Consider the following 20,878-nt stretch of genomic DNA (forward strand, 5'->3'; position numbering starts at 1 on the left):
CCAGCTGTTGACAAAATTTGTATGATGATTACACTGAGATGCTCTCAAATTTTGGATGCACAACAAAAGATAAATCCACCGGAGGGACACTACTTGCTGTCAGGCCAAAGCTTGCTTCATGATTTCATACTAACAAATATCAATAAATGTTAATTATTTTGAGATGTTGGCAGATATTCATGCTGTAAAGATAGTGTGGAGTTTGGAGTGAGTGGGTATAGAAAATGGATGGATATTCTAAACTGGGCCTTGTTCCAATTGCGGTGCTTTTGGACTAAAGCCATGTAGAATATAGTTATGAAGAGCAGTTTTTGAACATATACAATGCAATTTTGCATGCATTGGGTTTTTAATCACAGTTAGCCTGTTTACGGTCCCACTTTTGCATTGTACACAAACCACACAAACAAAAATGTAGCCTACCACTGGTTTAGAAGGCAGAGTCAAAAGAAAAGCCCACAGTTTTTGATCAGAAAGAGAAACCCCAGCAAGACTAGACTTGCTAACAAAACTGATAACTTTAGCCAAATTTAGCTTTTTGCTGGCAACAATATTATCAATGATCCACCATTTATTTTACTTTCCCCTTTCTTTTTCTTTTACTACACTTTGTTAACATTGCTAATCAAGCACAAGCTAAACTGTTTTTTCACATATGCTTGCTAGCACACGAGATGTTAGCAAGCTGAAATGCTATTCTCACAGTTAAATAGCTAACATAAGCTGCTAGCAAGACCACCATTTCCACAACTGCGCAAAATGCTTACACATATTTATCTCACTGTTTTGTTAGCATTAATAATAATGTGCATAGTTATTAGTTTTTCATATTTATTATTAGTGATTACATGTCGATATGTATAGGTGAAAATCAGCAACATTCTTATTTTTGAGAAACTGTCACTAGCTATGCTAATTACATACAGAATAAGTTGTTTTTGTCCTTGAGTCATCTTATTTGTTTTTAATAATGATACCTTTGATTTGACAAAACTTTACCCAATTACCAGTCTCCCTGTATGTATATGAAAAGTAATTTAATGCAGCTATGGTTTACTCTTTGTAAATTATGGATTCTGCTCAAGCTGTCAGAAACTAATTGTTGTAGCAGTGAAGCTGATAATTTATCATTCAGACTAACAGATGGCAGAGTGATTATTTTCCTCTAAATACTCTGAGGCATATCTGCATCGTGTATCTCAATCAAATCAGGAAAGGCTATAAGATAAATTTAGCTAATTGTTGTTGGTGCAATTCAATTAAACATTTTGCTTTGAACATTTTAGGTATATCTTTCTCTCTATCTCTCTCTAACTGTCCTCTTTCTCAGCAGGTATGAATGGTGTTACAGTGTTTGTTGTCCCCTCTTTTTTGTGCTCTCAAACCCCAGCTGGTCGAGGTAGATGGCGACCCTTCCTTAGTCTGGTTCTGACGGAGGTTTCTTCCTGTTAAAAGGGAGTCGTTTCTCTCCACAGTCGCCTCGTGCACACACAGGACGGGAGATTGGATTTTTAGCTATGAAATTGTTTTTGAATTGGCTCTGTATGTGTGAATTGGACTCATTTTGAATTTAATTAATTGGATTTGATTGGATTATGATTGCAATGAATAGGACTCTATTTGGCTTGAATTGGACTGTATTATTGAAGTGCCTTGATTTGATAATTGTTGTGATTTTGGCGCTATATCAATAGTCATTGGTTTAGATTAGATATATTCTGTTTGTATTTGTCTAGTCTTGAGTTGTCTAGTTAATCCATGTCTTGGTTGGTCTCTGTTCTACGTTCCTAGTTGGTATTTTGTTTGAGCTCATACTTTGTATTGTGTTTTAGATTCTTGTTTAGGTCATTACTGCCAGTTTTCCTCAGTCCCCTGTTTTGGTTATTAGCTCCACTTCCACACCTGTCTACAACTCAATCAACCTCAGCTGCAGCCACTACCTAATTAGTTCCCCTCAGTATATTTAGTCATTTGTTCAGCTCAGTCTTTGTCAGATCCTTGCTGTTACAACCACCTGGAAATTCTCTGTTGTCAGTTCTTTGCTAAGCTGTTCTCACTTTCTAAATAATTATGTATTCAGTTTTTTTGATTGCCTCAGTTTTAGTTCATGGTTTTCTGGCTTCATAAATAAAATTTAAGTTAAGTTTCCCTCTGCCTCATTTCTGTTGTATTGCATTTGGGTCCTAATCTCTCCACCCACCAACTGTAACACCTATTGCATGGATATTTGTAGAAGAAAGTAAGCGACACTGGAAACTAAAGGTGGTGGCTTCAGTTTACGTTACAGTATAGCACAACGCGATAAAAAAAACGCTTAAACTTAGGTCAACACAGCTGATGGCAAAGACAACGAGAATATAGGAGGAAAAGAAAGGAGATTTCATAAATTAATAAATCTACTTTTTAATTTGGCTGCAATGTCATACTTAAAAGAGGAGCTACATTGGTCCACTGCTTTGACCATGCCATGAAGCCTCATCAGTTATTTGGCCTCAGGGCATCGGTGGTTGACAGGGATAAATCTGAGGAATAGTGATTTCTGTCCATTACCAACATTTTGTAAATCCTAGTCCTCCTTCTCCACCCCCCTTATCCCCTTGTAATGACCCCACTGCAGTCCACCTGGAAGGGACCAGGCGCAATCAGCATGCCAACTTAAGTATGGCTCCTTTAGGCTCATCCTCCAGGCTTTAGTGTCTGCAATGCTCCAACCTCATTTCCTGGTCTGCTGCTTTACAAATGGCTCCTGGACACTGAACCAAGACCAAGAAAGGAGATGCACCGATGGCCATAATAGCCGTTTGATTAGAACACACAAATGTCTAGCTCAGTGTACAAACTCTCCCTGCCCCCACCAAATTATACACCGAACGTACAAATAATGAAAACATCTATCGAACTAAACATGTTGTTTTATGGCATCTTTCTCAGTAAGCAGAGTCTAAGACATTTCAAAGTCTTTTTGGTTTTGAGATTTCCTATTTCTTGTTTTATCACAGCTAGCATGACTGTTTCAGTTTTTAGTGCACCTCTATGGATTAAAGTGAGACACTTGAACATCTTTTTTGCCATAAAATTCTGAACCATCATTCATAGATGGTAGATGAATTAATCCTATTATCTGCTATGATCCTCTTTTTTAAATCCTACTGTGTCCTGACACATCCACATGTCCAGACAAAGAGTTTGGGGATGGATTTGCTTAAAATGTTATCAAATCATAAACATTGAGTATAAGGATAGTTAGTGAGGAGATAACAATGCATTCTTCTGTCTCATTTCATGTCATTGGTACTCAGCAGGAAATTCAGAAGGGTCAGACAAAAGACTTGGGGCTCATGGCCAACAAAAGCATAGATATGAAATGGGCTTGATCCCTGCTAATCTGGCAATGACTCATAATGACTTAAGCTCAATATTTGTCTAGCTCTTTTTGCCAAATGCAGACTTCAGAAGACAATAACAAACTTTAAAACAATGAAAAGAACCACGTAGAGTAACAGCAACAAGTATCTGACACTTAACAAAGGAAACCTGGTTCACTGATCAGAGTGATGATTAACACGATATGTGGCGATCGATTGACTTGGAATAAAACAAGACAAAGCTCATGAACTTAGCTATAGTTTAAAACTTTCTGCTGTAGACATGATATTAGCGCTGCCTTTATGAGAATGGTACTGTGCAATTATCACAGCACCTAACAACATGCCAGCAGCACAAAATAAATTGCTGCTCATGTTTTAATTTTCCAAAGCTATTTAGTCTCAACATGAAAACATAAGTATTTTTAGGAGCCTAAAAAGTCTCAACAAAAGTCTCTCCCTCCCGAAAACCACATGAAATATGGAAAAGGAACGCAAGCCTGATGTGTGACGTGTTACATAAGCAACTAATAAGCTTAATTTCCTGACAGGTAACCTACATACTGCTCCGCTGCACTCCGAGCCACATCTCTCAACACTATGAAGAATCATCCTCTCTGACTGATGCTGTACCATGATCTCTCATCTTATGACATATGTAAGATGGTTACATGATCCAATAATCCTTCTCGCATACTGCCCAGAGCTCAGAGGCAGCACGAGTACTAATTTTGGTCTTTTCAGTTTATTGCAGAGTATATTTTCCAGCATGTTTGACTAGAATTTTTTTAAAGTTTGTTGACTCAGAGTGATGATACATTTTTAAATGTTAAATAAGTGAATAGAATAAATAAACATGAATGTCACTCACAGATAAAACTACACAGTCTTATAGCCCTGATTTTGTGTCCTTTTTTTGGACCTGGATGGGTGCCATATTTCTACCAATCCATGTAAATAAACTGAATAATCTCTCAGATGCACATCCAAAACAACCTGAATACTAATCCTGTCTATAATAGCTAAGCCTTATACTTAAATATAAATTTAGAAGTAGTCTGAACAAAGTGTCTTACCTGAAATTAAAGATGCTGTTCTCAGACATGTTCTCAGCCCAACTCTGCAGAGAGATAATATGTGAAATGTGTGAGGATTCACAACAGTGTAAGGGTTGAACACAATTATGTTGTTGAAAATGAAGTGGCACTGGACTGACGAGCAGGTCACTCAGCTTCGTCGCCTCTAGCCCACTCACTAAACCCTACACAGTTATTATGGATATTGTCATTTTCAAGGCTTTGGAAGAATTTAGCAACATTTTATGGTAATATGAAAGCAAACCAAACTTTGGATTATCTTACATACAGCCATTATGGTTCTGACTTTGACTCACTTTCACATTGCAATGAAACGGGAACAGCAATGTCAAAAATAAAAGGCTAAGCTGCCTTTTATTATCTGCTGCCCTTGAAGCTGACAAACTTCTGATTTAAACACTTATTACTGTATTTGTGTGCTGTGGTGGTGACACACTGGTCTGAAGGACGAGCAGCAATTTATTAAGGGTGACTGACTGATTGATAAGGGCATTGATCAGCACTGTCTCCCACCCTTTGTATGTGGCATGTGCAAATCGATATAAGCCTCATATGGCTCCTGTAACAGAGCACACCCTGCCGTGTCCTGCCCCATCATTACAAGGTTAATTGTGGTTCGAATGACTTCAGTGAGGCTGAATTAGTTTTTTATGTATCACTGCAATTAGCAAACCTCACTTGGCTGAATGCTATTCGAGCAAACTTGTAACAAATATACATTGCCTTTTTACTTCTAATGTAACATATACAAACAGTATACCGTCGTCTTCTGTACTACTCACATGGTCACACTTGAAAATGGTGAGTGGACCAATGGCAGAGTGGTGGACACCATCAGGCAAAATCAGAGATCACTTGAAGGAGATTTAAGGAGGCACGCTCTGATTGTTGATGCCTCAGTGATGCACATCAGTGGGTGGCTAGCCGGGTCTGCAGCACCTGAGTCAACTCAGTCTGTGAAGACAGACTGAATAAGGCTACTGATGAGGCTTTTGTGTCTGTAAGTACGTGGTGTGAATGCCTGACAGTCCTGTGACTTGTCTCAATGACTGGCTGCCATTGTGGTAAAGCACTGGGCCGTGACTTCCCCAGCTGTGCTATAAGGGATATCATGAGCCACTGAAATGAGTATTGGGATTGTGCAGTTGATAGATCATTAGGCTATCATTGCCACATCCATATACATGCATTATGCTCCGTGTTGGCCCACCTTACTTCAGCTGACCTGACAGCCTTGCTCATTGTTGCCTTTATGTGTTCTGGCACACTATACTGCTGCTCTGTTACGACATTGTCCTTTACTGTGTGAGGCTTCACCTTGTTTGTTGTTTTTTGAACTGTGAAGGAAAACCTAGCTTGAGGTAAAATAGAAAAAAGAAAAAACACGTCCCCATAAAAGTATTCAATTTAATGCAGCACAAGCACAACATGCGCAGCTAACATAACAGTGAAACTACTGGAGCATCTAACAAGCCTTGGTGTGCACATGTTAATGGATTTGTTTTGGGTTTAATATGAAATCCTCAGTTTTATCTCTATAATTGCAGATCGTAACATCAGGACTTTTAAGACATTTGTTCACAGCATCCTCTGCAGCTCTGCAAATATTGGCTTTATCTACTCGAGCAATGTCCCTTTCAGTTTAACTATTTGTGTTAACTGCAGTATGTTCTGCATATCTAAGAGACTTGATTTGCTTTGTTCTGAATGCAAACCTCGGCATGCACACAGTAACAATATTATCATGCGCTTTTTAAGGTTTAATATATTACTGCCTTCATTTAATGTAAGCAGGCTGACATTTGCTTATCACTGACGATAAAGTTCAACTGAGTTTAATGTCAATTACATTAGTTTTGCAGGTATTTGGTGACAAAGCTAAATATTTCAAACAAAATAACTTTGTGAGATTTAGAGTAAGATTTCAACAGCCTTAGCCTTAGAATGCTCTGATGTTTGCTCTGCCCAGTTAACTGTGTCTAAAAATGCAAATAAAAACAAATGTAAACTGGAAACATACAGGTCAACTGAGGAAAAGGCATCAAAGAAGAAGAAGAAAACAAGGTTTTAGTGGGCTGAAAAGAAGCAGTCATGCATGATTGGATGAAAGTGATGTTCAGAGATGAATCACCACTGGACAGATGATGCTGGAACTTTAGTTTGGTGCAGGTCCAGTGAAAAAGATGACGGCCTGAAATGGTGTTGATGTCAGTTAAAGGACCTGGCGAGATGGCGGTCATTTTCTCTACAATAAATGGTCCATCCTTGGACCCCTATTGTTCAATCTGTACATTCTCCCATTAGGCCAGCGAATACGCAGCTATAATGTGTCCTACCACAGCTATGCAGATGACACTCAGATCTACGTGTCACTGACGGCAGGAGAACACGGGCCTGTAGATGCATTGTGTCACCGCATCGAACAGATCAGTGTGTGGCTGCAAAACAATTTTCTCCAGCTAAACTCAGAAACAAAGAGAAAGTGTTATCAGTCACCTTGAGACTCTCACTCTAAAACCTAATAATCAAGTTAGAAATCTCTGAGTATTATTGGACTCAGACCTGAACTTTAACAGCCACATTAAATCAATAACATCAGCAGCTTTTTACCGTCTATGTATATATATATATATATATATATATATGACAACTGAAAGTATTTTATCTGCACACTTCACTTTTAATTTAATTAGTGATTATTTTTTGTGTGTTTGGAATGATTTTATTTGCCTTTTGTGATTTTATGTAGCTGTAAAGCGCTTTGAATTGCCATGTGTACGAATTGTGCTCTACAAATAAACTTGCCTTGCCTAAATGTATAGATGGACACTAAGACTTTGGCACAATTTTGTCATTCCATCAATGAAAATGAGGTTTGGTTATTCTAAGGTCAAATACAGGATTACTATGCATCTTGCAACAGAGTAATGTGTTACATTTTTCAAATGACATGACCTGAAAACAGCCTGGATCTCAATCTGAGCTACGATTTATGGTCCATAACAAGACAAAGGAGGGGGGAAGATAAAAAATATCAACAATTTTATGAGATTTAATTCCTTTAATTTGATTGAATTATCTATGATATGTTTATTTATCTGTTTATATTTTTAGTAAATAAAACAGCTGAATGAACATCCTTAAAGAGTGGCGTATCGGTGTAAATTCATCTTTAAAATGTTAAAATCAGTGTAGCTGATTAATCAGCCAGCAGACCAACACTGCCATCTCCAGAGTCACGTTGTTAGCATGGCTCAAAAAATTCTCAAGTACTTTGTTAAATATGTAAAGTACAATATGAATTTTAAAAAAGCTTTTGACCATTCCCACTCTTTCAGCCCCCATCCTATGTAAGTAGAAACAGACATGATGCTGAAGAGTCCCATCAGTGACTCATCATCAAAACAGAGTTGGTCCACTTCACTTGTGGAGAGGAGTTGTGTAACCTGGTGATGCAAAAGCCCTCTGTTGCTCTCAGTATTCAGGTTGCTTTAGTATCCTTTAAAGTTCCAGTAAAAGTGACTCATTAAGGATCAGTCCAAATAGAATTTAGTTTGTTCTTTGCACTTGTTTAAAAAAGGTGAATTTACAGCCAAAGAAGAGAGCTGCATCATCAGGTGATGAAGGGATACACCATCATGTCAACCACACTTTAATAACACTCAGCTGCAAAAAGGCAACAAAATTGTTCTGGTTCTGTCTTTATTAATTCTTTATGTAATTATTCTGAGCACAATTTCAGCCATTAAACTGAGCCCATTTGTAAGATGCCACGTTTGATGTTTATTCTGCCAACAAAACAGGCAGCTCATATCTAAAGCTTAAGTTATCCCTTCCTTAATGGAACAAACACAGTAAACATTATTCAGCTTTCAGATTTTGCCACATGGCCAAAGTCATGTCTTTTCAAGTTTTAGTGGATAATCTCAGCAACTAGTGCTGTCAAGAGATTAATATTTGGAATTACAATTGATTAATCAAAATTTTTTAATATGTAAAATATGTTTAAAAGTCTTTATTTGGTAAGGCTGAGTCCCGGTGGCTAGCAGTTACCAGCTAGTCCCTCATTATGGCAAAGGTAGCTGCAGCAGAGTGTGTCCAGACTTTAGCATCCAGATGGGTCCAGGTTTGAGGATAACTGTTGTTAACTCACATCCAGTGTCTCAGAACCAGAAATAAAGGCCTGGTTGATGAAAAGTTATCATTTTGTCTGTCTGTTCCTACTCACTGCCAAGTTGGTAGCAGGTTATCAGCTATGAGCAGTGGGAAAATACACTGTGGTTAGGGAAGCTGTTTCTAGAAATATTAACATACAAAAACATGAATAGGTAACTCAAACACTATAGGTGATTCGCTGGAGGTTGATGTGGTGCTATTTCAACCTCGCAGTGCCAATCGTAGCACATTTCTCAGTGAAGTTTGGCTCAAATAGAGCCAGTGATGCAGTGGCATGGTCAGTTGCAGTGCTGCCAGGCAGCTGCTGCTGTTTGTAGCCACTGCCAGTCTCAGTTTTAGTGTAGTGTTTGGCTTGCTTGTAATACATGTACTCAAGTCATAACTAAACTCATTGATTCAAGGAGCAGAGAGGAAATTCTTCTTCCTGATCTGAAATGCAGCCAGCAAAAAACTCCAGAATTGGCTGTAATTAACCTAGATCAGCTTGACATCTGGCAGAAAATAGCACTAACACCACTGAGAGCTGCACACAAAGGACATACGTCTTTTACTCCAAAATAGGTACAGATGCATGTTATATGACTCATACAACATGTCAAGGAATGTGAAAAGCAGAGGAAAACATGCAATGTGTGAAAACATCAGCTTCACAGAGAGCCTTACCACTGTATGATTATTATGTTATCATTAGTATAGGTCAAGTACAGGTGAATGCAGGAAATCCCAGCTTCTTCTAATGAAGACATTTATAAACAGTTTCATGCAACATCATATCCAGAATGTGTTTCCACCCATAAAATGCAAAATACAGTTATCACTGACGACCAAACTTCCAATCTGTGTCTGTTGCCAGGTATTACAACAATACCAATGACTATCAATAACCCTGAGGACACACAGGACTGTGAAACATTCATATCAAACAGCTTTATCACACTGAAACACACTGCTGACGTGAAGCAGACTCATGTGGCTTTTACGCTACAATGAAATATAACGGACAAAATGCAAATTAATTTCCGTTTATCAGCAAATATTCTGAAGTGCACTGTGATGCATTTTACATTCTGCTCACTTCCAGTCCCACTGGTGCCAAAAAAAGCCCTGCGTCACTGGATGACTAACCAACAGGATTGGAGGGTTTGGTTAGGGTGCCTTCGTAATGTCATCGTGCGTGTTCTTCCACGTCACACATCATCATCGTCCTCTCACGAGTCCGCACTGTAATTTCTGGGGCAGAGAAAGAAAAGATTTCCTCTTTTTTTCACTTAAATGAAGGCAGTTTCAGCACAATTTCTGCTCGGCAGCTTAGGTCAGAATATAAATTCACAAAATTACCACTACTGTTTTCACTCTCACTGTCAGAATGGGAATGAAAAATGATCTTTCATCTCCTCTGAGAGAGCCTCATCCATCTGAGGCTACCGGGGGGGGCAAAAACCCTTTGACCCTTAAAATAAAGGCCATACCAGCATTAACTATTTCAGGCTGCAGACAGAAAAAGGTCATTTGTAGTGAAGCATTCAAGATATAGGATTGAATTGTTTTACTGTAAACATGCTGTTAGTCATATATTGTGACTGAATGCAGCCATCTTGTTTCTGCAGGAGTTAAATCACACTCATAGCAAATCAAGTGTTTGGCAACATGATGTCCCACCCACCCCCCCCCTCCATTCCCCCACTGGTTATATTGAGGGGGCCGTTTTTGCCCAAATACGGTCACAAGGAGGAGATGAGGCTTGCTTTATGGGGTCCTGCTTGCTGGATTCCCACAGAATAAATTATGCACCCCCCCTTTGTGCTTGCAAGACTATTATCCAACAGCCCCTAGTAAGTTCTTATCAGTGGCAGCCAGATGGAGGGAACACCAGCCATACCTCTAGACTTGTTGATCGAGCAGTGCTGGCAGAAATACTGTCATCGTGGGGAGGTTGTGTAGTTTTAGACTAGCATCTCTGTTTTTTTTTTTTTTGTTAACCATTCCTGAGTTGCAAAGTAAATTCTCATCAATGGCGTAATTGTTATTTAAGGTTTCTTAGACACACACACCCACGTCTTGAAATTAATTTAATAATGAGACTAATAGATGTTACAAACTGTATTATGTCAGCAACACAGCAGTGTGAACTGAAACATTGTCCTCTAGTGCCTCCTACCACAACCAGTTCGATGTTGAGTCACGCTGATGCTACCCTGCTGTCATCCAGCGGTGTCATGTAGTAATGATTACACATAGCTGGGATACAATATCTACGACTGCACGTTGACAAAGACAGTTTTTGACTGCTCCACCCGCATGTCACGTCGCTGCAGAAAAAGGACAAGAATAGACATCCGCTGATGCGCAAAATCCAGCCCCCACCTCAGTTCTACCAAAGGGGTAGATACCCACAATGCACTACTTGATGCTGGTGTACTGAATCTGTGTAACAATGGGGCTCTGACCCACTTTTTCAGCAGATAGCAGGTTATTTTAAGATTTCATTAATGGGAGAGCAAGGGCAAACGAGTGAATTCATGTTAACACCCAAACTGACCTTCATTTTGAATTTAAAGTCTGAGTAACTGCTGCTGAAGGATGTGGCTTTAAACACAGAGCTGAGTAACTCTGGTGACTGCTGGCATGCAGTTAAAGCACTGACTTAAAAAATTTAGCACTGTAGCTTCAGGGAAACATATCAGATTTTGTTTTTTTACTTGGTAGGCTACTACTACAACAGCTCAAAAGCAACACTGACAGATTAGAGTCACCTGATGTGATTAAATGCCCTCTCATACACATGATTTATAGTTAATATGAAGCTGGAGCTTGTAGCCAATTATGTCATTTTTAAGAAAGAAAACATCTCAAGTGGTTCTGTCTACAGTTAATAAAACGCACACACGAGCGTCTCAAGGGCTGGATTTCTTAAAGTAAACCAGCAAGACTTCTTTACTAACTTTGGAGCAGATGAACATATTTCCACTAACTTTTCTAAAACTTTTCTCAAAGACACAGGTTTACAGCTAACTTAGCTAAAAGGCCACCACCTCTAAACCTCACCGTTAAGACATTGTGTATCTGTAATGTTTCCAATTAAACGAGAAAAAATGCTAAACCTAAGTTTATTCTGGCTCCAGTTTAGCTTTTCATAAAGAAAGGAAACTATGGGAAACGGCTGGCCAAGCTATGTCTGAAGGCAAGGGAACAAAGGATAGCTGTGCCTGTACTTATAAAACTACCAACAGCATTGCTTTTCCACACAGAAATGGCTAGCTTGGCCAAAGGATATAAAAGACACCAACCAGCCACTTTAAAGCTCACTGTCTTTTATTTTATCTTTCTGCTGTACTATACTAAGAGTCTGAGCTCCAGTACAGCTTTGCACAAAGACTGAGGACAGAAGGAGACAGCGAGCCTTGCCATTTTAACGCCTATTGTTAAATGGAAATAAATAAAGTTTTTTCTGCATTCTGAAACGTCCATCTTCACTCCACACAAAGAGAAGGAACTATCAAAAAATACATTTTAAGTCATTATGAGGGATGAATGGAGATTTAACTACTAGTTTCTAAACTCCTAATTAAGTTTGCTATCGGTATTAATAAATGACTGTTAAAATTGAAAATTATGTTGCCAGAAAACAGACCGGGGAGCCTATATTAAGAATTACATAATAACTTTACACATTTGAGCTATTCGTGCTCTATTAACTCATAATATTTAACACCATTTCCCAGTTCTGCTCCATCTCAGATTCAAATGTTTTACTATTTAAGCTACACTGATGGTACTCCTGAAATTAGTTTATTTTACAAAGAAGGGCGAAGGTTTACACAGAAAACACATAAAAAAATCCAAGTTCTTTTGCTGACTTTGTGCTAACTTGCTGCTGATCGTATTTCATATTTGCAGTATGAGCCAGCGTGAGTTGTATCGGGTAATGTCTGGTTACAGAGGAACAACAATGTTTAAACACATCTATAAAGAAGTAATGTCTTGTGCTTTAAAATTGGAAACAAGTCAAAATAAAAGTGGTGAAAGAACAAGAAAGCAAATTAAAAAGCATAAAATATCGTGTTAATACCCTTTTTCATCAATAAGCCCCAACACAAGCAGAGCATTGTTAGCCAATATCAAACAATAATCTCTCTCTAATTAGCTTCTGAAACCTAATTTTAACCAGTTTGGGCTATTGTGGTCCATAACAAATCTTATAATCCTTTGCATAATGTCTGCTACATGTATCATACAGCAGGTATACGCCCTGATACTGTAAAAAAAAAACCAACCTCAGTACATTTGAATTCACCAGTTTAGACATATTGAGACACTGGTGGTTATTACAAGCTACTTTATGTGAGAACCTCCAGATGCTCCTTTTTTTTCCCAAGGTCAAGAGCAACAGGGAGAAGGACGGGGCTTAATTTTGTACCAATCGGGCACTGAGAGACTCAGCAGTGACGTGGCACCTGCAGCCAGAAAAGGCACAAAATGGAGTCTCAGCTGGCCTCACAAGTGGGCTGGGGAGGAGGGAAGAATGCTTCAGGCTCGATTAGGCCCACATCATAGTCTCCATCAGCTCCAAGCTCCATCACCCTGTGTCATTAGCACCAAATTCACCATTCCCACACCAGAGTATTTGCAGCTACACTTTTAGCCTTTTTTACAGACATGCTGACCAAATGGGGCTCCATGCAAAAACGATCCATCTCACTATGTTTCTTCCTGTGCCCCCGTCAAATTTCGTAGTGCGGACAAGAAAAGTAGAAGTGGCATTAGCATGCCTCAGGAGGTGGGAAATGGATGAGATATACCCTCCATTTTCCAACTCGCGCCGCTGAGCTAACCAGCATGCACCTGTCCCCTCCGGCTGTGAACGCGCTGGCAGGAACTTTCGACCTGTCACAGTCGCCTCCATTGGCATGAAATGTTTCCAACCTCTTGACCAGCTTTCAGTGAAAAGATCGGACAAAGAAAAAAAAGGCGAAGAGAAACAGAGAGATTGATTTGTAATGAGAAATGACTTAATGAGTTCATAACAGAGGAGAGTGGGGGCTTGCGGAGGAGGCGTGGACTGATTGGGCTTTGAGAGTGAAAGATAAGCAGATAGCCAGCTTGCAAATCAAAGTGACAGTGACAGAGTCCTGTGCAAAGATAAACAGCACGGGTGTAGCCCCCATAATGGCTTTGCACAAGTAATTTGTCACTCTGTGTGAAAAGCAAATAGCAGGAAAGGCAATGGCAACACTTTGTACTGACACTTACCATCAGCCAAGGATGTCTCACCAAGCTGTCCACACAACTGGTGCTGCCTACTCCTCAAGGCACTAAAAATATCCCTCTAACACACTGTACACCTGTACTGGCCTGCACAGCATTTGTTATCAATCACATTTCAGCTTACAGAGGACAGATGTGGTGATCAATGTTTACTTTGAAGTCATTTCAAGTGGTTGTGACTTATTAAACATCATGTATCCTGTCACAGTTTCCTGGTTGAAGGACATTTACACACATTTGTTAAATCCAAACATATGATTCACAAAAGGATGAAAATAATTTTAAGAAAGAGTGTAAACACCTCTAAAAAATCTTATAAGTCAAGTTCTGGAAAAAGGACACTGTCAATCCACCATTTTGAAATAAATGACAAGAGAAGTGATGTAATCGTAACATGTGAGCACTGCCATCTTGTGGGTATTTCTATTACTACACACATTTTAAAAGTTCTTTCCACCAGTAAAAGCAGCCACAAACAACTTTTTATAGCAATTCAGAAGTAAATATACATCCTCAACATGTATAGAGAATACTAAAATACTGTAGACTAAATCATCTGCTCCCTTTGAGACATAAAGCCTGTTTTAACAAAACACGACATAAAACTTTAAAATCCAGCAGCTTCAACTGAGAGAAAACCAAATAAATCATTTTTATCAAAGGCAACAGGTTCCACCTCCTCTCAGTGCAATTAAATCAACGTTAACCTATTAAAATGCTTTCTGCAGCTCCCCCCAGTGGCTGCAGGTGAGAATGCAACAGTCTCGACCTTTTCCCTGAGATGGGCAGAAGCTCGCCGTTGGCTTTCATCTGGTCTATTTTTCTGGAGAGCTCAACATCACTGTCGATGACCAACGTGCACCTTTGGGCGTAGCTGACCAGAGTCTCTTCCCCTTGGCGAAACAAGCCCACTAAAGGCACCATGTCTTTGCCGGCCAGGTGGAGCTCGGCGATTGAAGCCGTGTTGGCGATGGTGTTTCGGTCGATTCCGAGATGACGGAAGGCTTCACTCATGCTTTTCTTCTTGATGAAGGCAGATAAGACTTGTTTGTAGCGATGTATGACGTACTGGACACCGGTGGCTGTTAGAAAGCAAGAACAGGACATAAGCAAATTCAATTAAATGCATTATCTTGATATCATCTTGCTCAGCTTTAATCAGGCCTCCTCAGCAGTAAGTTATCCATGCTACGTACACCAGTGCACTCCCATACCACCACATATACTGGCTTTAAAACTGTGATCTGATGGCCCGCTCTCCTCTTTAATTTAGCTTAAAACAGCTTTTCACTTCATCTCAGTTCATCTTAAATTAGTTTGAGCACGTCAAACAAGCCAAAAACTCTGTGTGCAAAGGGCTCTTTCTTCAGGTTAACTTTTGAGACTACAGTGAAGGGAACAGCAGCTGATTGGTCATAAGTTAATTTTCCTCGATGCCTCAAGCTTGTGGCTAAGAAAAGTATCACTTCCATTCCTTCAAATTCTGAAACCTCTTCCACCAACTCTTGTAGTTCCTTTTAAAACTAGTAATGCCAGAATTGGTGTTAATTATACAGCCACCACAACCATGTAACTACTGCAGCTCCTACTACTCCTCTACAGGGTATTGTGACATCTGAACTGTTACTGCAGCTGCTACTCCTACTTCTTTGCAACTATTAGAGCTACTGCTGCAACCACCAGTCCTGCCCATGGTACCACTGAAGACTGAACCTTCAGGGCACAAGTGTAGAACAAGAGGTTATCCAATCAAAACAGCGGAGGTGGCAGCCAAAAGTCATGTCATGATGAGTGAGTGAGTGTTGAGAAGTTGCAAATGCTCCCTCGTGTGGACAGTTTTCCACTCGGTAAATTCTTGTCTGAAGTAGACGCATAAATTCACTGGTGATGTGATGCAGTGATGGCTGGGAATGTTACACCTCGGCTCCAAGCCGCTGAGTGGACGACAAACTGCTGCCATCAATTGATGCCATCATTAGATGCAACTTTAGATGATTTATGGAACCTCTTAAGAGCACAAGATTATTCCCCTTAATTACAGTTTTATTGGCTCGGTTTCCCTGTTGGCCAATCAACAGTCCATCAGAATAAATGACCAAAAGTTGCACGTGGATTCTCTGGGACTGAGCAGCTTATTTACTCCCTACAGCGGATTTAAGCACCGTCAGACCTTTTGGTGTGAGTTCTGGAAATAAAACGACACGCAGACATCGTTATCCAGAAACAAACCTGTAGAAGCACCTGATTCCTCCATTAAACAGTCCTGCCTTCTCTGTCCTGACCGACAGTGTTTTGTATATCCCGATCCCGTCTAAGTCTGCTTCTCTTTAGCTGCTTTTCGTTTATCTTAAATTCCCCAAACTCCTCAACCACCACATGATGTGATGTGATTTCAGGCATCTGTCATCAAGCTGGTACTGATGGAACGATAAATCCTGGTTTAGGAGTTCCTAATGTCTGATTACCTCTCTTCCTGCTGTAGTCCTTCCCTTTCTTGGATCTTTTCTTGTCCTTATGGTGTTTCTTCCGCCTGTGCTCACTTGAGGCCGCTGACACTTCCGAAGAGTCGGACGCCTCAGAAGCGCTGTTGCTGCTTGCGGAGGAACTAGAAGAAGCCCTTTCTCTCTTTCGAGATTTGTTTTCTGAATGCTGCACCTTGGTCGTTTTAGGAGCTGCAAATGGTCAATAAAACAAAGCATACGACTGACATAAACAACAACATCGGGTACGTTTCGGCATTCTGTGCACGCTCACTTCAGTCACTGACCATCAGTTATCGGACTGGGTGAAGCAAACGCTGCCATGGAGCGAGTGCTTGTGAGGTTTTCAATCTGGCTGCGCAGGAACTTGCGGTCCTGCATCAGGTCCTCCACCTGTCTCTCCAGTGCGGCGATGCGCTCCTGCTTGCTCTCCAGCATGCACTGCAGCTTGGTGATGGTCAGCAGCACCCTCGGAGGCAGGCTCTCGACATGTGAGGCAGCTGGAAACAAGTTTCATCAAGTGGGACAAACAACAAATGACTGATTGGTGACAGGAAAGAGGAAGAGGCCTCTCACAATTAAACTTTTGACTCAAATTAATGCAGGCGCTCCATCTGAATTAGGACCATGCGTGCTCTTTAAAAGCTTACAGACTGAAACCACAGAAACTATTAACAGCTCCTTCTTGTTCCTTTGCGCAGCACATGCGGCCCGAGCAGCTCTCACCAGACATGGCACTGCTGGGCGTGTTGTCCTGAACGGCATCTGCCGCGGCTCCTGTTTGGAAATTCTCCCACTTCATGATGCGGAGGTCGTCGTGCTCCTGCTTCAGCCAAGACGGGGAGCCGAGGCGGTCTTTGGTCCTCACTGAGCTGGAGTCGATCTCCACACAGGGGGAATAACCTGACGGCTCCTGCTGCCACACTGATGACATCCTCCACACCTGGACATGGAATACACAGAACTGAATTCAATAACACCCCTTATTACTAGCATAGTTACTGCTGCTGGCACGGATGGCCGTCTGTTGCAGTGCAGCTGAAGAAGCCTCTGACTGAATACACCTTGTGGCTTGATCACTGTGTTTATATGGAGGGTGTGCAGTGTTGTCCATCATGTTTAGTTGCATTATTGTTTGTACACTCAGCTCCAGAGCAGTCCCAAGCACAGAGCCAGCCCTCTTCTTCAGTTTGTACAGTTTGTTTGAGTCACTGGCTCTGATGCTGCTGCTCCAACAGATGGCAACAGCACGGCAGATTGCTCCCTTCACAACAGACTTACAGAGGATATGCAGCATCTTGGTGAACACATTGAAGAACCTAAGCTTCATTAAGAACAACAGTCTGCTCAGTCCCTTCACGTAGACAACCTCAGTGTCGCATCTCCAGTTAAGTCACAGCTATCTGGAGCCGTCCTCCACCTTTTTGTCCAGCGTATCAACAATGTTTTGGTTCCAAGTCAATCATCTCCGTAAGAGTCTGAAGCTCTAATGTGTTGACAGAGTGGCAGCGGTTGGGGGTAATAAAGCACATGTACTTTGTTACTGCGCCTAAGTGGGATTTCCAGGTATCTGTGCTTATTTTTCTGGTTAATTTTGACACAAATATCTGTACTTTTGTTAAAAAAATTCTCCCAATGAGGCTCAGAGTTGCTGGAATCGGTTAGCACAAAGGTTTAATCTTGCAGCAAGATGACAAGTCAGCACAAAGTATCCCAAAGCTGACGCCGGGTTGTCTGAGTTCTACGATGATACTTCTGCTATTTCTGCTTTCTGCTACAAAAACATTAACCACACATGGTTATGCTTTCTCCTGCTGAGGCATTAGCCACATAAGGTCATGACAGACTCCTGTCGCTAATTAGTCTTCCAACAACCTCAAACATTCTTGCACACAGCACTTCTTTCCTTATAGTATGACCTCATGATATTTTTCTAACAACTTTCTACTCCTTCAGCTTCTGAATGGAGCTCATAACTTTAGTTTCAATGCGGTTTTCATCAGCCTCCCTAACTCAAGATGAAGATTCAAGATTCAAGAGGCTTTATTTATCCGGAGGGAAACTGCTGTGCAACAGTTATGGAACAAGGGGGAAAGTACTAGATAAAATAAAATCAAATCAAATAGACAAATAAGATCAAATAAAGCTAACATAAGTAACATAAGTGGGTTCTCCGGGGTCCCCGTCTCCATGTAGCAATCATGACGGTGAATGAGTTTTTCTTTTCTTTCTTTTGGTGAAATGAATGAATGTTTACATGCTCCTTTTCAAAGCTGCGCTGTTTCAACATGAATACATGCTGCATGTTGTTGTAGAGAAGAAAACACTTTTAAGTTTAAGTTCTAGTCCTTTAAAAGGACTAGTTAATGCGTGTAATATCTCGCACCCATATAAATATAAGAACCACACATCGAATAATTCTAATCTTCATAATAATCCATTAACTGGGCTGAGGAATGACTTTCCGTGACGTCATCAAGCTCATGATCGATGACTAATGGGCAACAAAGAATGCATCCACTTGGTTTAACAGCTGTAGTTAGCATCGCTATCATTTACCAATGCAGAGCCACACAAGTTACAGATATCATGGTTTTAAATATTTACTCGAGCATAGTGAATGATGCATGAACAGGAAACTATGCTTCTTTATAAATATAGCTTTGGAGTTTTCTGTTGTCGTGCTTTTCGTCTCTCTAAACACTTTACCGTCTGCACTTTGTCCTCCTGTGTTCATCATTTGCTTTGAACATCTACTGTAGGTGTCATTCAGGAGAGATTCCCTTTCATCATTCGTGATAGTGGCCAAAAGATGTCAGGCATGTGTCAGAAATGTGTCAGTATGCGGCTGTTTTCGGCAGAACAAATCCCTCGATCTGTACTTGGATCACAAACTGAGTGCTCACTGGCTTCGGGTGATGTTTGAAGTGTTGCTCGACTTCCTCGCAAACTGCCGTTTCTGCAGCTGAACAGGTTTTATGGGATCAATAATCAACGACTGCAACACCTGGCAATTTACAAGAGCCTGAAGTGTGTGCTCCACTTCATGTTGAAAGCTGACAAACTCTGATGGGAACAAGGAAAAGTCAAGTTACAAAATAAAATATCAAGAAATGATGATTTAGTATCACTAAATTATGAGTTTAAAAACAAAAAACATGGAGGGCAAAAAGGGTTTACATAAAAAAAAAACGAGATGTAGACAAAAAAATGGTTATTAATGTGATATGATTGAGAAATTCACCATCGGGACTTTCTAGATCCTTGAGCTCATGCAGTTGAATATTCTCGATGAAAAATCTGTTTTTTTCCACAGGTTTAAGAGTCCTCTTTGTGGGGATTAATCTCATGTAATCTTCACTGAATAAAGTGACAAATGAACTCATGTGTCAGTGCTTGACAGCAGCCCTTCAGGCCATGAATCCATGCATAAGATCGTTATGAGTCAGGTTTCAGTTATCAATGTTTGTCTTTTGGCTGTAGTCTGCAGAGACGTGGTGCGTTTAGGTGCTTGATAACTTGGGTTCTGCATATCAGACTGGAAACAGACTAAAGAACATCACTGTTTCACTTCAGTTTATAAAGGTGAAAAGTTTTAATATGACAACTGATTTTTCAGTTTAACGTAAGCATGCATCAGCACCCAAACATAAGGAAGTACTGCAGTTATTAATCTGACAAAAAATTTTTTTTTAAAAAACACTAAAAATGCCTGTTACTGTCACGGAAATGACCTGCCAGGGTTTAAAGACGGCATAAATATATATTTTACAAGGTAATATGACCACATTTAAGTCTGCAGGCCTGTTATCTTTACCTTTTTTATTTTTACAGCAACACTGCAGTGAGTGATACATTATTTCAAATGGGAATATTTAGCATTATAGACCTCATAAAACATATAAAAGGTATATTGACACGAAGGCTACAAAGGGCTAAGCATCTTTTCCTGATGTGGTTTTAATTAGCTACAGCCAAGATGGATGCTAATGACTAATTACCAGCAAAAAATGGGAAAAGGACTAACAAAGCCAGTGAAACACACGTGACAACGTACCTCCAAGTGAGTCCAGAGGTTGTAAGTGGGGTTTCTGACGTTCCCGTGCTTGTCCCGCTGTGAGCTGAGATCTCAGTGCGTGTGAAACGCCCCGCTTATCCAGAGTATAAACAGAGACGAGCAGAAAAATGCCAGACCACAGCAGGCATGTCTGAGAGGGGCGGGGCCACGCGGCGCAGCCTTCAGGCGCGCCACAGAAAGTCGGAAAGCCGAGGCACACCGTAAAGATAAAGATAAAGTTCTCTACTGTCTCCATGGCATGGGTCATAGATTCATCCTGAAGCATGATCACAAACGGTACAGGAAGAATCGAAAAAAGCTATGTTAAGGCTGTAGGGAAGAAAAACTGAGCCACTGAGCAACTTGCAACATCGTGTAGAAGTCTTGAGCTCCCCCTCATTTCTTTACATATTGCCAAGAAAATGGGAAACATACACT

At 40.4% G+C, this 20,878-nt stretch overlaps 3 protein-coding genes across 3 annotated transcripts in view; 2 read left to right on the forward strand and 1 right to left on the reverse strand.

Moving 5' to 3' along the window:
- nell3 (NELL (neural EGFL like) family member 3) overlaps window positions 1–20,878 on the forward strand; it is a 217,275-nt gene that overhangs the window by 98,041 nt on the left and 98,356 nt on the right. The gene's annotated exons all lie outside the window — the stretch shown is intronic.
- LOC140284746 (apolipoprotein D-like) overlaps window positions 3,812–20,878 on the forward strand; it is a 251,193-nt gene continuing 234,126 nt past the window's right edge. The window contains exon 1 of the mRNA XM_072378732.1: window positions 3,812–3,817. The gene's annotated coding sequence lies outside the window, so the exon portion shown is untranslated. The remainder of the gene's footprint in view (window positions 3,818–20,878) is intronic.
- LOC140284448 (uncharacterized) lies at window positions 14,041–20,584 on the reverse strand. The gene is made up of 5 exons (XM_072378310.1): window positions 20,441–20,584; window positions 17,110–17,326; window positions 16,671–16,883; window positions 16,369–16,575; window positions 14,041–14,985 (listed from the first exon to the last, which is right to left on the reverse strand). Exons 2-5 carry the CDS (start codon window positions 17,315–17,317, stop codon window positions 14,606–14,608), a joined length of 1,008 nt encoding a protein of 335 aa, XP_072234411.1. The 5' UTR covers window positions 17,318–17,326; window positions 20,441–20,584; the 3' UTR covers window positions 14,041–14,605.

Source organism: Leuresthes tenuis, unplaced genomic scaffold, assembly GCF_036924035.1.
Source record: "Leuresthes tenuis unplaced genomic scaffold, fLeuTen1.0.hap1 SCAF_24, whole genome shotgun sequence".
Lineage (NCBI taxonomy): Eukaryota > Metazoa > Chordata > Actinopteri > Atheriniformes > Atherinopsidae > Leuresthes > Leuresthes tenuis.